General features: G+C 52.7%; 1 protein-coding gene across 2 annotated transcripts in view; it reads left to right on the top strand.

Moving 5' to 3' along the window:
* TGFB1 (transforming growth factor beta 1) overlaps positions 1 to 11,836 on the top strand; it is a 14,435-nt gene extending 2,599 nt beyond the window's left edge. The window contains exons 2-7 of one of the 2 annotated variants that reach the window (XM_082607157.1): positions 1,184 to 1,344; positions 2,978 to 3,095; positions 4,919 to 4,996; positions 5,155 to 5,305; positions 10,892 to 11,045; positions 11,548 to 11,836. In XM_082607157.1, coding sequence (XP_082463283.1) covers positions 1,184 to 1,344; positions 2,978 to 3,095; positions 4,919 to 4,996; positions 5,155 to 5,305; positions 10,892 to 11,045; positions 11,548 to 11,706 — 821 coding nt within the window. In that variant the 3' untranslated portion in view covers positions 11,707 to 11,836. The remainder of the gene's footprint in view (positions 1 to 1,183; positions 1,345 to 2,977; positions 3,096 to 4,918; positions 4,997 to 5,154; positions 5,306 to 10,891; positions 11,046 to 11,547) is intronic. The other variant, XM_082607158.1, reaches the window with a different exon arrangement.
* Positions 11,837 to 11,955: the final 119 nt, after the last annotated feature.

Genomic DNA, 11,955 nt, shown 5'->3' with positions numbered 1-11,955 from the left:
TTGGGGTCTGCTGAGTAACCCCTGGGCCAAGATAGGGCTTTTTTGTGCGGGGCAGGGGCTGGCCCGGCTAGAGCGGGGAGGAGTAGGGGAAGGAGGCCCACAGAAGGGGCTTCCTCTGTCCTTTCTCATGGGATGTCTCCACCATTTCCATGCCCCCACTGCAGAGGCCTAAAGCAGCTGTCCCAGTTGATCCAGGAGTTCATGGCTTGCCCGCCTCTTTCCCAACCCCAAACTTTTCCTAGACTAAAAAACTCTTCCTAATTTTCTCTGTTCCCCTTCCCCCGCCCCCGAAGCCATTCTTACCTAGAAGGAACTTTGCCTTCTCTAACCAGCTGGGGAAGGAAACAATAATAACAAGAACAACAAGAGTAATGTCACGTTAGCAGGGAGGCAGCATAACCTAGGGGTTAAGAGCACAGTCTCTGGAATCAGACTGGCTGAGTTTGAATCCCCACTCTGCAGCTTCCTGGCTGCGTGATCTTGGGGCAAATTGTTTCATCTCTTTGCCTCAGTTTTCCCATCTATAAAATGGGTATACTAATAGTATCTTCCTCATGGGGTTGTTGAACACACACATTAGAGTAAGCATTGTATGCAGACTCTGTGCGACATACTTTATCTGCATCATCTCACTTATTTCACACTATCATCCTGTCATCAGTCCTTGTCTTACAGGTGAGAGTCTGGCACACAGAGAGGAATTCACTTGCCCAAAGTTCCAGCGCTTCAGTTAGGAGAGCCTGGGTTGGGAGGCAGAGAACTTGATGTCAGGTTGATCTTTCCCAAAGAATAGGACACTGAGGCTCCGAGAGGGCTTGTGACTTGCCCAAGAAAGAAGGCAGTAGAGGCACAGTCCGATTCAAATGCCCTTGATCCCTGTGCTGCGACATAACTTGCATTTGAGGCTCCAAGTGCCGGGGAGGCCTAAGCAAGCAGAGCAGTGCCCACCCCGTGCCAGCTTTGTACTGAGGGGCCACTTCCCAGTTGATGGGAGGGAAGGGTGGATAAGATCCCGTTTAAAGAGGTGGAAACAAACCCAGAGAGGAGAAGCCAGTCACCCAAGGTCACACAGCTAAAATGTGTTAGGGTTAGACTCCAACCCTGGGCTCTTTGACTTGGGGCGCGCCAGCTCCCCTGCCCCTGTCAAACCCTGACATCCCCCCTCTCGACTCCTCCTGCCTAGAAATCTATGGGAAAATCAAGCGTAGCCCACACAGCATGTATATGCTCTTCAACACGTCGGAGCTCCGGGAAGCGGTGCCCGAACCTGTGTTGCTCTCTCGGGCAGAGCTGCGCCTGCTGAGGCTCAAGTTAAAAGTGGAGCAGCACGTGGAGCTGTACCAGGTGGGGGCGAGGGCCCCAGAGGTGGCCTGGGCTGGGGTGGCTGGAAGGCTGGTGGCTGCAGGGTCCATAGTGACCGATCCTGAAGGCACAGACTGTGGAATCACAGGGCTCTGAAACTTTCAGACTCCTAGAGCCCTAGAAGGTTAAACATTTAGAAGGCCGGAATCTGAGGAGTTGGACTCTAAGGACTCAGGACTTTTGAGTTTGAATCTCTGTAAAGGCTGCAGACTTTCAAAGTGTTCCGTCCCCACACAGTAGCCAGTAGCCAGTAGCCACATACGGCCATTTAAGTTGATCAAAATGAAGTAAAAGAAAAAATTCAGTTCCTCAGTCTCACTGGCCATAGTTCAAGTGGCCTGTAGTCACATGGGGTTAGCAGCTGCTATTTTGGACACCACAGATAAAGAACTTTTCCATCATCACAGAAAGTTCTCTTGGTTAGCTCTTTTCTAGAAGAGTCTCCAGGAAGATTGGAGCCTCAAGAAGTTCTGGATTCTCTTGAAGGTTATGTGACCTAGATTCCCTGTCATGTGGAACGTTAGATTCAGTAGTAGATGTTAGACTCTTACAACAAGGGAACTTTGTCTGATGTTAACTTCTTGGAGTCTAGAGAATTCGCTTTTATCCTGCCAGCTCCCAGGGGATGATTCCACATGGATGTCAGGCGTCTGCAACGTCTAGGTTTGTGGCATGTCAGACTCGTGGGTTTGTAGAACATGAGTCCTCTGGAATGTCTCAGGCTCATTGAATGTGTAATTCTTGCGGTGCCACTGAGCACTGGCGTTATGGAATGACTTCTAACATAACTTCTAGAAAGTGATAACTCGGGGCTTCTCTGGTGGTGCAGTAGTTAAGAATCTGCCTGCCAACGCAGGGGACACGGGTTCGAGCCCTGGTCCGGGAAGATCCCACATGCCGTGGAGCAACTAAGCCTATGCGCCACAACTACTGAGCCTGCGCTCTGGAGCCCACGAGCCACAACTACTGAGCCCGTGTGCCACAACTACTGAAGCCCGCACGCCTAGAGCCCGTGCTCTGCAACAGGAGAGGCCACCGCGATGAGAAGCCCGCGCACCGCAACGAAGAGTAGCCCCCACTTGCCGCAACTAGAGAAAGCCCGCGCACGGCAACGAAGACCCAGCGCAGCCAAAAATAAATAAATAAAAAATAAATAAATACATTTTTTTCAAAGAAGAAGGAATGTGATAGACTCTTAGAATTTGGGGGGCCAAATTTACAGAACTGTCTATAGTCAGTGACCCCTACGATGTCAGTAGGAGAATCGTGGCATCGTGGGCTGTCCGAGCTGAAAGGGGCCGCCTGGCATTTCATCAGTGAGGAAACCAAGGGCAAAAGGGGAGAGGAATTTTCCACGGCCACGCCGGGGTCAGGCATAGAGGCTGAGCTGCCCAGGTGCCTTGACCCCCCAGTCTGGGGTTCTCTCTCCCCTCTGGGCTGCTGTGGGGTGGGTGGCTCCTGTGGGCCCCTCGGTTTGGGTGTCTGGGAGGGGACAGTCTGCAGGACTGTGTGGAGGCCCTTTTCGGGGAGCAGATGGTCTCAGGGGTGCAGTGTACATGAGGGGTGTGTGGCGGCATCTACCCACTGTCTCTCCCCCCAATTCATTATCCCCCAGAAATACAGCAATGATTCCTGGCGCTACCTCAGCAACCGGCTGCTGGCCCCCAGCGACTCACCGGAGTGGCTGTCCTTTGATGTCACTGGAGTTGTGCGGCAGTGGCTGACCCACGGAGGTGAGGACTGCTTGTCTGCCCCACCCCTATTTTTTGTGTGTTTTTTGGCCGCACTGCGTGGCATGTGGGATCTTAGCTCCCCGACCAGGGATAGAACCTGCAGTGGAAGCGTGGACTGTTAACCATTGGACCACCAGGGAAGTCCCCCCCAACCCCTATTTTGTAATGGGGTTGACCCCATTGTTTGTCCTGGGGCTCCCCTGCCTAGCATTGCCCACCCCATGTTGGTGCCAAAGAGCCCAGACCTGGGCCTCCTTCCAGGCACTCAAACCTGAGTGATTAATGGTAAATCCATTTCCTGAGCATCTGCCCTGTGCTGGGTAATGCTGGGGACACAGCAGTAACCAAAACAGCACTATACTTGCCCTCATGAAGCTTATCATCCGTTGCTCGGGTTAAGGGATTTGGGGGAAAGACCTGAAAACCAGGTAGTAATGTCCCAGAGTGGGCAGGGTTGGGAGGGGGAGCCCAGAGGAGGTGTCTGACCCAGCCTGGGAAATCAGGGAGGGCTTCCTGGAAGAGGGGACATTAGAGCAGTTGTCTGAGGGATGAGTGGAGCCAGCCTGGGAAAGACGGAGGGGCAAGAGTGTTCAAGGCAGAGGGATAGGCTGTGCAGAGCCCTCGAGTCCAGGGAGAGCCTGACACACCTGATCTGTCCGGAAGAGGACTGTCTGTCCTGTCCCATCTGAGCCCACAGTACCCACATCTCCCTTCCTAGTCTCCCTCTGTCTCCCTCTCATTCATTCCTTCACTCAGTAGATGCCAGTAGGTTCCTGCTATGTGCCTGGCCCTGTGCGGGTGGTGTGGGGGACACAGTGGTAACCATGACAACTTCTAGGCCTGCCCTCATGGGGCCCACAGTCACTTCTAGACACCTAGGAAATCTTGCCAAAGCCCTAGCAGGGAGCCTGCCTGACTCCCATTGTGATGGCCACAATGACCAGGGCCAGGATGGGGGAGGCCATAGGTGCTGTGGGAGCCGAGAGTGGGCATCCAAACCCATCTGGAGGGGTCCAGGAGGGCTTCCTGGATGAGGATGATTGTGTTGAGACTCATGAGATAAGTGATGGTTTGGCCAGAGGAAAAGATGGGGGTTAGGGAGCAGGTGAGTGCTGGGACAAGTGTCCTGGGCTGATTGCTGAGTCCAGAGTCCCCAGCACAGGGTCCAACACATAGTGGGAGCTTAGAAAGGCATTCACTCATTCATTCAAGAAAACTTTCTTCCACACTGGCCCTGGGACAAGAGCCCAGGCACTTGCATCCCAGCCCTGCCTTTTCCCACTTGGGGCAAGTCACCCCCTCTCCGTGGGCCTTGGCTTCTTCATCTGTAAAATGGGGAGCTTTGGTGAGGATTAAAGGAAATAATACACAAAAAGTGTTTAGAACAGGGTCTGGCACCCAGTGCGAACTCAGGAGATGTTTGTTTTTACAACTGTGGGCCAGGCCCAGTGGGGAACAAGAAAACAAGGATCCCTGCCCCCACATATCCTGCTTTGCCACTGAGAACAAAGAGGGAAATAAATAGCCAGATACAAATGTCAGGGTAAGTGCTATGGAGAAAATAAAGTGCTGTCATAGTGGGGGAGGGGCTGTGTCCTGGAGGGCTTCCCGGAGGAGGTGGCCTTTGAGCCGAGACCTGGAGGAGGAGGAAGCTGCAAGGCAAAGGACCGGAGCACGAGGGTGCAGTGAGAGGGCAGGCAGGGGAAGGGGCAGGAAGGAGGTCCCCCCACCCCCACCCCAGGGGTTTGCTACTTCCTTTCTCCTCACCCAGGGGCTGGGTGAGCCGCCCCCTCACACTGGCTTCCCTCTCCCCACTCCCACAGAGGAAATAGAGGGCTTTCGCCTCAGTGCCCACTGTTCCTGTGACAGCAAAGATAACACACTCCAAGTGGACATTAACGGTGAGGCCCACCTCCCCGGCCCGGCCCCATGCCCACCAGTGATGTGTGTATGTGTGTGTGTGTGTGTGTTTCTTCCTCTTGACCATCTCCCATTCATCCATCTGAGAGTGTGTGTATGTCTCCCCCACCCTCCCCACCGCCTGACTCCCAAACCAAAGCAGGGTTCAGTTCCGGCCGCCGGGGTGACCTCGCCACCATTCATGGCATGAACCGGCCCTTCCTGCTCCTCATGGCCACCCCGCTGGAGAGGGCCCAGCACCTGCACAGCCCCCGGCACCGCCGAGCGCTGGACACCAACTACTGCTTCAGGTGAACCTTGCAGCCTTCCCCTGACGCCTTCCGGGCTGGGGGCCTCCTTGCCATCTGCTGAGCAGGCACCACAGATTGGGTACCTGGCTGGTGCTATGCTTGGGCTGGCATCTCCTTCAGCCTGGAGCGTTCAGGGGATGAGGTCCGAGGCCTAGGATGCTGGGATGTGCGAACTGGGAGTCCTCGAATGCTGAGATCAGGTGGCTCTCTTGCTGGTGGGTTGGAATCAGAGACTATTAGAATGTTGAACACTGAGAATGTGAGAATTCAATATTGGAAGTTCGCCACGTTAGATTCCTGTACTGCTGGCAGGTTGGGGTTCGAGCATGTGGGGATCCTAGGATGTTAGAATCGGTATTCATTATTGAAATCTGAGAATGTTGGACTCAAGGGATGTTGGGATCCTAAAACTTGGGAATTCAGAACTGGAAGATTGCCCATGTTGGATTCCTATACCATTGACAGACGGGAGTCTCCCGTATCGGCAGATTGGAGTCCTTGAATATTGGGCCCAGGATAGTGGAATCCTGTGTTAAAATATTAGCATCCACAAATGTTGGAGTTGGAGAAAGCCAGAGTCTTGGTAACCTAGAATGTTGGGACTCAGGGCTGGAATCTTGTGAGAATCTTGGAAGCCTGTGATCTTAGAAAGGGGCAGCTTGGACCTCTTGAGTGATGGGCTCAGAATTGTGGAATGTTGGAATGCATTTCTGAAATATTGGAATTCAAGAATGCCAAGATCCTGGAGAGCTGGAATGTGGGAATCCTAGAAAGCTGGAAGTTTGTTGGTGTGTTAGAATCTTGAGAGGCTGGTGTATTGCAGTCTAAGAAAACTGAAAAGTTGTAGTCCTAGAATGTTGAAGTTCAGAGTTAGAATGTTGCGAGTTTAGAGTGATAATGTGACCTTGGCCCTCCCCTGCTTAATATTTTGATGGTGCCTTTGGGCTTTGTTACGTGCAGTTCTCCTGCTGGAAAGTCAGCTCTGCTCACCACCAGATCCTACCCTCTGCCCAACAACCCTGTGAATGAATGAATCGACTGAGCTCTTGAGTGCCAACAGCTTATACTATTACAGAGAGAGTGTGCCAGCCACATGAGGGACACAATGTCACTTAGGAAATCTTGCCAGAAAATCAAACCTGACGCTGATCAGTACGGTAGATCCAATTTTCCAGAAATATAAGAACAGAGAAACATGTTAAACAACACCATGGTCGTGCAGTCAGCAACATCTAGATTGTGGGAAACCTGACCCAGTTTCTTCAACAAATACAATACAAAGGGGGGAAACAGAGAGATGGTTCTGTAGATTTTAAAAAAGAATATTAAAATATGTATCAAATAATTGCCATGTATAGACCGTATTTGGGTCTTTTTTTTTTTTTTTCTTTTTTGGCCCAAGCCACGCAGCATGTGGGATCTGAGTTGTTCCCTGACTGGGGATCAAACTGTTGCCCCCTGCAGTGGAAGTGCAGAATCTTAACCACTGGGCTGCCAGGGAAGTCCCCCAAGTGGGTTTCTTTTACTCGTCAGGCCCTGTTGGGTCCTGGTAGACTGGAGGGCAGAGCTGCAAGGTCCTGGACTGCATGTATCACAGGAGCTGGAATGCAGCAGCCCCGGGCATGCACCTCAGGGTCACCTGGAGGGCTTGTTAAATGTGGCCTGCTGTATCCCACCCATCCCCACCCCCAGTTTCTGATTCAGTGGGTCTGGGGTGGGGCCTGAGAATTTGCATTTCCCACAATTTCCCAGACGGTGCTGCTGCTGCTCCAGGGACCCTATAGGGAGAACCGTTGAGTTGGATAATAGAATCACACACTTCAAATCTTAGGACCTCAGCACCCTGGCACAGTTGGACCAGAAATGAAATATTATTCTGGACAGTGGTTCTTCCCCTTTTGTGAGTCCGGGAACCCCTTGAGAAGTCGAAAGCCAGGAACCTTTTTTCCCCAGAATATGCCTATACATACACACGTAGGTGCATATGGTTTGGGGGGCTCAGGCCCCTCCCTCAGCCCATCCATGGATTTCCTGATGCCTCCTGGGCCCTTAACAACATCTTATTTGATCCAACATCCCTTGCATCTTTGTACAGATGAGGGAACTGAGGCCCAGCCAGACTGGGGAGGCGCCAGGCTGAACTCACAGTAATCTAAGTTTCCTAACTTCCTTCTCAACGTCCTGTGGCTCTTGGAGAGGCCTTGTCCTGCCCTGGGAGATCCTGCACATTGCCTCTTCCCCCTCTGCTTAAGCTGACATGGTTGCACTGGGCAGATGAGGCCACAGACTCCAGGGCAGCACAGAGTTAGCTGTGAACCTGGCCCCAAACTCCACCACATGTAGGCTACAAGTAAACAGACAACATCCCCCTTTCTCTGAGGCTCAATTTCTTCATCCTTCAAATGGGAATAATAATAAGACCTGCCTTGTAGGGAATTCTCTATTGATTTTTTTTTTTTGGCCGCACCACACACATGCGGGATCTTAGTTCCCTGACCAGGGATTGAACCCGCGCCCCCTGCAGTGGAATCTTGGAGTCTTAACCAGTGGACCGCCAGGGAATTCCCGCTATTGATTTTTTTTTTCCTCTATTGAGGTTTTTTTTTTTTTTTTTTGCGGTACGCGGGCCTCTCACAGTTGTGGCCTCTCCCGTTGCGGAGCACAGGCTCCGGACGCGCAGGCTCAGCGGCCATGGCTCACGGGCCCAGCCGCTCCGCGGCATGTGGGATCCTCCCGGACCGGGGCACGAACCCATGTCCCCTGCATCGGCAGGCAGACTCCCAACCACTGCGCCACCAGGGAAGCCCCTCCTCTGTTGATTTTTGAGTAGGAAAATACATGCACATGGATCAAACCCAGAAAGGATACTCAGAGACCCTCCAGCTCTGGCCTCCAGCCCCTCTATGAGGAGGCTTTTATTGTATTTGTGTCTCCTCCCAGAGAGTCTCTGTATGAGACACTTACACATAGCCATGTATATGTTTTTTATTTTGTCCAAATGGTAGAGCCTTTTTTTTGGGGGGGGGTACTGCATTTTCTTTCTTTAAATTTTATTTTCTGATTCTAAAAGTAACACATACCCACTATCGAGAATTTGGAAAATACAGAACGATATCACCCATCACATTGCCACATGTGAAATGTCACTGTCAACATTTTAATATATTGCCTTCCAGTCCTTCTCTTCAAAACAGAATTTGGATCACACTGTACCTGTGACTTTGCATAGTGTTTCTTTCATATGTTATGAACATGGAATTTAAAGTGTTCTCAGCTGCCCATGAGTCAAGCTTTTTAGTCAAGTTCCCAGCCCATCTCAACCATGGCCCCAGGGGCCAGCACAGAAAATGCCCCATTTCCTACCAGACATGCAGGAGCCAGGGCCGCAGACTGGGGAGGACTGACTTTTGCATCCGAGCCTGGGACAGAGATCATGAGTCCAGGGCAGTAGTGTCTTACATACCACCACTCTCCAATGTGCTTTTATTTTTTATTTTATTTTGTTTTTTAAAAAGTATTTATTTTTTTGGCCTCATTGGATCTTAGTTGCGGCACACGGGCTCTTTGTTGTGGTGAGCGGGCTCTTCGTTGTGGCGCGCGGGCTGGCTTCTCTCTGGTTGTGGCGCACAGGTTCTAGAGTGTGCGGCCTCAGTAGTTGCGGCGTGCAGGCTTAGTTGCCCCGCAGGATGTGGGATCTTATTTCCCTGACCAGGGATTGGACCCACGTCCCGTGCATTGGGAGGAGGATTCTTAACCACTGGACCACCACGGAAGTCCCTCCAATGTGCATTTTTTTTTTTTTTTGCAGTACGCAGGCCTCCCACTGTTGTGGCCTCTCCCTGTTATGGCCTCTTCCGTTGCTGAGCACAGGCTCCGGACACGCAGGCTCCGGACGCGCAGGCTCAGTGGGCATGGCTTACGGGCCCAGCCGCTCCGCGGCATGTGGGATCTTCCCAGACCGGGGCACGAACCCGTAGTCCCCTGCATCGGCAGGCGGACTCTCAACCACCGCGCCACCAGGGAAGCCCCCTCCAATGTGCTTTTAAAAGACCTAACAGGGCTTCCCTGGTGGTGCGGTGGTTGGGAGTCCGCCTACCGATGCAGGGGGCGCGGGTTCGTGCCCCGGTCCGGGGGGATCCCACGTGCCGCGGAGCGGCTGGGCCCGTGAGCCATGGCCACTAGGCCTGCGCGTCTGGAGCCTGTGCTCCGCAACGGGAGAGGCCGCAGCGGTGAGAGGCCCGCGTACTGCAAAAAAAAACCCAAAAAACAAAAAACAAAAAAAGACCTAACATATTGATCAATTATTTTATACCGCCAGCACTTGCTAAGCACCTGCTATATGCCAGGCACTGTTGCAGGGACACATTTAGGGACAAAACAGACAAAAAGTCCTGTCCTCAGAAGAAGACAGAAAACGAACAGATAAATAAATCAGTATCTAATAAAAGAGCAGGTGGCAAGAAGGAAAACAAATCTGAGGAAGGGGAAAGAAAAGTCACTGTGATGGTTTAGTTTTCCTCTTCTGATTTAAATTTTTTTTCTTAGGGGAAACTCTAAATGTATTCATAAGCAACCAAGATGGTACAAGGACCCCATAAACTCTCATGTGGTATCAACAAGTATTAAGATTTGCCCCATTTCAGCTGCAGTCATTTTCATGTTTTCTCACATAACTGAATGCTGTTATTACACTGTATGGAATTAACAAACATTTGGATTGGTATTTTGGGTAGGATGGTCCAGGAAGGACTCTGAGGAGACGACATTCATTTGTTTGACTGATATTTATTGAGCACCTACTGCATGCCAGGCAGTGTTCTAGGAGTTAAGGGTCCCTGAGTGAGGGATGTTTGAGCATACATACAAATGGAGTGAAGAAACAGAGCCAGAGTGGGTATCTGTGGGAATAGCAATCCAGGCAGAGGTAAGAGCAAGTGCAAATGTCCTGGGCTGCGGCTCAGGAACAGCGAGGATGGTAATGTGGCTGAAGGAGAGTGAGAGTGGGAGTGGGGAGGGAGTTGAGATTAGCCAGATCTGGTAGCACCTTGTGGTCCATGGCAAGGGCTTGGGCATTTGCCTTGCTCAGAGCAGAGGAGTGACGGACAGTCTCTAGTATGTGGCCCCAGCAGGCAGGGATTTCTGTCTGTTTTGTTTGTACTGCGTCCCCAGTAGACCCCAGCCCAGCACATGGTAGTAGTTCAGTAAACATTTGTTGCACGCGTAGAGCCTATCAGTACACGTGGAGCTGCATCGTGTCTTTTATGTTCCGGTGTGTGGATGAGCTGTGATTTGTGTAGCCATCCCTTCTGGACGTTCATTTGGCTTCTTACAGGCTTGAGCCTTGCCTGAGGTAATGTCTATGAGGATGCCCGTAGCGCAGTGCCGGACTAGAGGAGGTGCTTTATCAGCGTCAGCGATGATCATTACGATGACTTTCATTGCTGTTACCATCACAGGGGCTGCAAGGGAGACCAAGATGGAGACCGTGCTGGCGGGCAACCAGGGTGAAACACATGCACACCCAGGGGAGGAGGGCCAGCCCCTCCACTCTCCTGACTCGGGTTCCTCCCTCCCTCCGGCCTGCAGCTCCACGGAAAAGAACTGCTGCGTTCGGCAGCTCTACATTGACTTCCGCAAGGACCTGGGCTGGAAGTGGATTCACGAACCCAAGGGCTACCACGCCAATTTCTGCCTGGGGCCCTGCCCCTACATCTGGAGCCTGGACACGCAGTACAGCAAGGTGCGTCTGGAGCCCTGGCTGGGGGTGGGATGAGGGTAGCAGGGACCGAGGGAGGAGAGGGAGAAAGAGGTAAAATCAGATGAACTGGCAAATAGTAGTCAGAAAGAGAGGAGACAGGGAGATTGGCGGGGAGGTGGCAAAGGGATGGGAGAGAAGCTAGAGGCAGGGTCTGAGCAGTTAGAGACACGAGGCAGAGGGAGACAGAGATATGGGGAGACCCACGGAGACGCATAACTTGGGCTAGGGAAGAGGTGGGGAGATGGAAGGAGAGAGAGAGAAACGGAGGGACACAACGAGAGAGAAAAAGGCAGGAGGATAGAGAATTAGGAAGATGGAAGGAGAGAGAGACGATGAGACACAAGCCAAGAGTGGAAACTGGGGAGAGGCAGAGAAACAGAAAGAAACGGAATGAGATAAGTCAGAGGGAGATGGAGAGAGGCTGGCGGAGTGGGGGTACCCTCCCCATGAGCCCCGACCCTGACCCCGCCCACCCGCCCCGCAGGTCCTGGCCCTGTACAACCAGCACAACCCGGGCGCGTCGGCGGCGCCGTGCTGCGTGCCGCAGGCGCTGGAGCCGCTGCCCATCGTGTACTACGTGGGCCGCAAGCCCAAGGTGGAACAGCTGTCCAACATGATCGTGCGCTCCTGCAAGTGCAGCTGAGGCCCCGCCCCGCCCGACAGGTCCCGCCCACCCCGGCAGGCCCGGCCCCGCCCCTGCCCGCCTCATCAGGGTTGTATTTAAGGACACCGCGCCCAAGCCCACCTGGGGTCCATTAAAGGTGGAGAGAGGACTGGGTCTCTGTGTCGTTGGGCGCCTAACTAGGGTTTCCCTTCCGACGTTCCCCGCCCCGCCCCCCATCTCCTTACATTTACACGTACATCTGCCTCCTCCTGTCTCTGCCCATCATTC

This window comes from Mesoplodon mirus (genome assembly GCF_964341445.2).
Source record: "Mesoplodon mirus genome assembly, chromosome: 19".
In the NCBI taxonomy this organism is placed as follows: Eukaryota; Metazoa; Chordata; class Mammalia; order Artiodactyla; family Ziphiidae; genus Mesoplodon; species Mesoplodon mirus.
Note: the sequence above shows the minus strand (reverse complement) of the source record. Positions and strands in the feature narration are given on the sequence as shown.